Genomic DNA, 2,210 nt, shown 5'->3' with positions numbered 1-2,210 from the left:
ATGAGACTGGGACTCCAGGTTAATAAGAGTCTGACTGAGCAGCGAGATATGATTTCAGATCCAGTTTCTCTTTTTTAATCTTCCCCTTCACATTTGTTGTGTGTTCAAATATGGCTTCTGGAACATAAAGCATAAAATATGAAGTACTAAACAGACATTAATAAGTCCTTCCAGATAAATGTGAGTTTTTTGTGATTGTTGCAATTGTTGCAGGATATTTATGCAATTTTATGCGATGAAATTGCGGGAACTTGCAAAAACTGCGGTTTGATGTTTGTCTTGTCGCGTATTTACATTACGCCCATGGCAACAAGGGAAAATGGCTGCTCCTGTGTGAAATATCCGCAACATTTTTCAACTTTCTGTCAACTGACTTTGATTTTGAAATCATGCAAGCCCCGCATTATTTTGTTGTGGCAATTTATGCGGCTAAAGTGTGGCATATTTGAAGAAATGCATAAATATGCAGACTTTGGATGATTATGCATTGAATTAAGCAATCGCATAAACACAAAAATCTACTTGAGTACAGTAACAAAGAAGAACTGAACCTCGGGTCAATCGGATGTCTTTTCCACCAAGGCTAACCAGGTGCTGGTTCTGGTTCTACTCGCCAGTTCTCTAAGAACCATCTTGATCTTCCCCAGCCTGAGAGCCAGCAGACAGTTGGTGTCCTCCCCAGACCACGGTGGTTCCGGTTCCCATCCATGTCCAAAGCTAACATTAACAGCTCTCTATGGTTAACAGCTGACCGGTGTTTTTAAAAATGGCGGCCAGAAGTTTTTGTTTTCGAACGCCCCCAGCATCTGACGTAACCGGTTCTTATCTTTAGACCAGCGCTACGTTGGTGCTGAGTTGGAACCTGTGTTTCTCGGCCCAGAGCCAGGTTTATTTGTGTGGAAAACCAAAGAACCGGTTTGAAAATTTGGCACCGACTCCGAACCAGCACCAGAACTGCCTTGGTGGAAAAGACATATCAGATGTGAAATGACCGAGTTACGAGAAGAATTCAGGCGACCAGTACATTTCTACATCAGATTCCTCAGTAAAGCAGAGAATGTAATAACTCCTGCTTGGTAGAACAACTCACTAGCACTACACCACCTAGGTTTTCTGAGTAGAATGCACAAGCAATAATTATCAATACATTACCGTTGTTGTTTAGGCTGGTGAGTGAAGCAAATCTCCCAGCCACCTGCATGCTTCACCAGCCTTTGGCTGATGTTGAACCCTGGTTAGGACCGAAGACTGAACTGCAGCAAACTGATGACAGTACACCGTGTATGTATGGTTGTAGTTTGAGGATGGTTCTCAGGTGAATAACAGAATAAGAGATTGCCTTCCCCGTCTTGTTAGTGATGTCAGAGGCAGCAGGCCGCTCCTCCTCCATCTCCTCCGTCTCTTCCATCTCTCTGCTGGAGATCAAGGCGGAGACTCATCTCGTCCTCAAAGCTTTCCTCCAAAGGGCCCTTTCCACCCCCCTGAAAGAGAGGCCTGGCACAGTGGGAGGGGCCTACATAGATCACAACAAGTACAGGTAATGTCACTGCCCAGTCTGCTCTTCCAATCAATTCAACTTTATATATAGTGTCAAATGTCTCAGGATACTGAGACATTTGACACAGGCGCATACCAGTTGATACATACTGAACATAAACAAATAAATTACATCTACTGTGAAATAATAACGTGGTCTCTTTTAATAATAGGCCCAAATCACAGTGAACTGATCTACACTCTTTTCTTTGCAATAATTAAAATCAGTTCTTATTCTGGCTTTCGCTATCCGAGTAAACAGTAATTTCACATCAATGTCGCCTGACTCATCCACCTTCCTCTTCCTGCTCATTACACAGCCATCTTCCTTTGGCCCAAGATAAAGTTTGTGAGTGACATTTGTGTTTTGCAAACATTTTGTAACTACACTGAACAAAATTATAACGTAACGCTTGTTTTTGCCCCCATTTTTCATGAGCTGAATTTAAGGATCTAAGACTTTTTCTAGGTACAAAAAAGGATTTCTCTCAAATATTGTTCACAAATCTGTCAAAATCTGTGTTGGTGAGCACTTCTCCTTTGCCGAGATACTCCATCCACCTCACAGGTGTGGTACATAAAGATGCTGATTAGACAGCGGGATTATTGCACAGGTGTGCCTTAGGCTGGCCACAATAAAAGGCCATTCTAAACTGTGCAGTTTTACTGTATTG

The 2,210-nt window shown here is 42.5% G+C and overlaps 1 protein-coding gene across 1 annotated transcript in view; it reads left to right on the top strand.

Annotated features, from left to right (window-relative positions):
• bcl2l12 (BCL2 like 12) overlaps positions 1–2,210 on the top strand; it is a 12,378-nt gene that overhangs the window by 2,419 nt on the left and 7,749 nt on the right. The window contains exon 2 of the mRNA XM_032537831.1: positions 1,357–1,537. Coding sequence (XP_032393722.1) covers positions 1,357–1,537 — 181 coding nt within the window. The remainder of the gene's footprint in view (positions 1–1,356; positions 1,538–2,210) is intronic.

The sequence above is a fragment of the Etheostoma spectabile genome, chromosome 15, assembly GCF_008692095.1.
Source record: "Etheostoma spectabile isolate EspeVRDwgs_2016 chromosome 15, UIUC_Espe_1.0, whole genome shotgun sequence".
NCBI lineage: Eukaryota > Metazoa > Chordata > Actinopteri > Perciformes > Percidae > Etheostoma > Etheostoma spectabile.
Note: the sequence above shows the minus strand (reverse complement) of the source record. Positions and strands in the feature narration are given on the sequence as shown.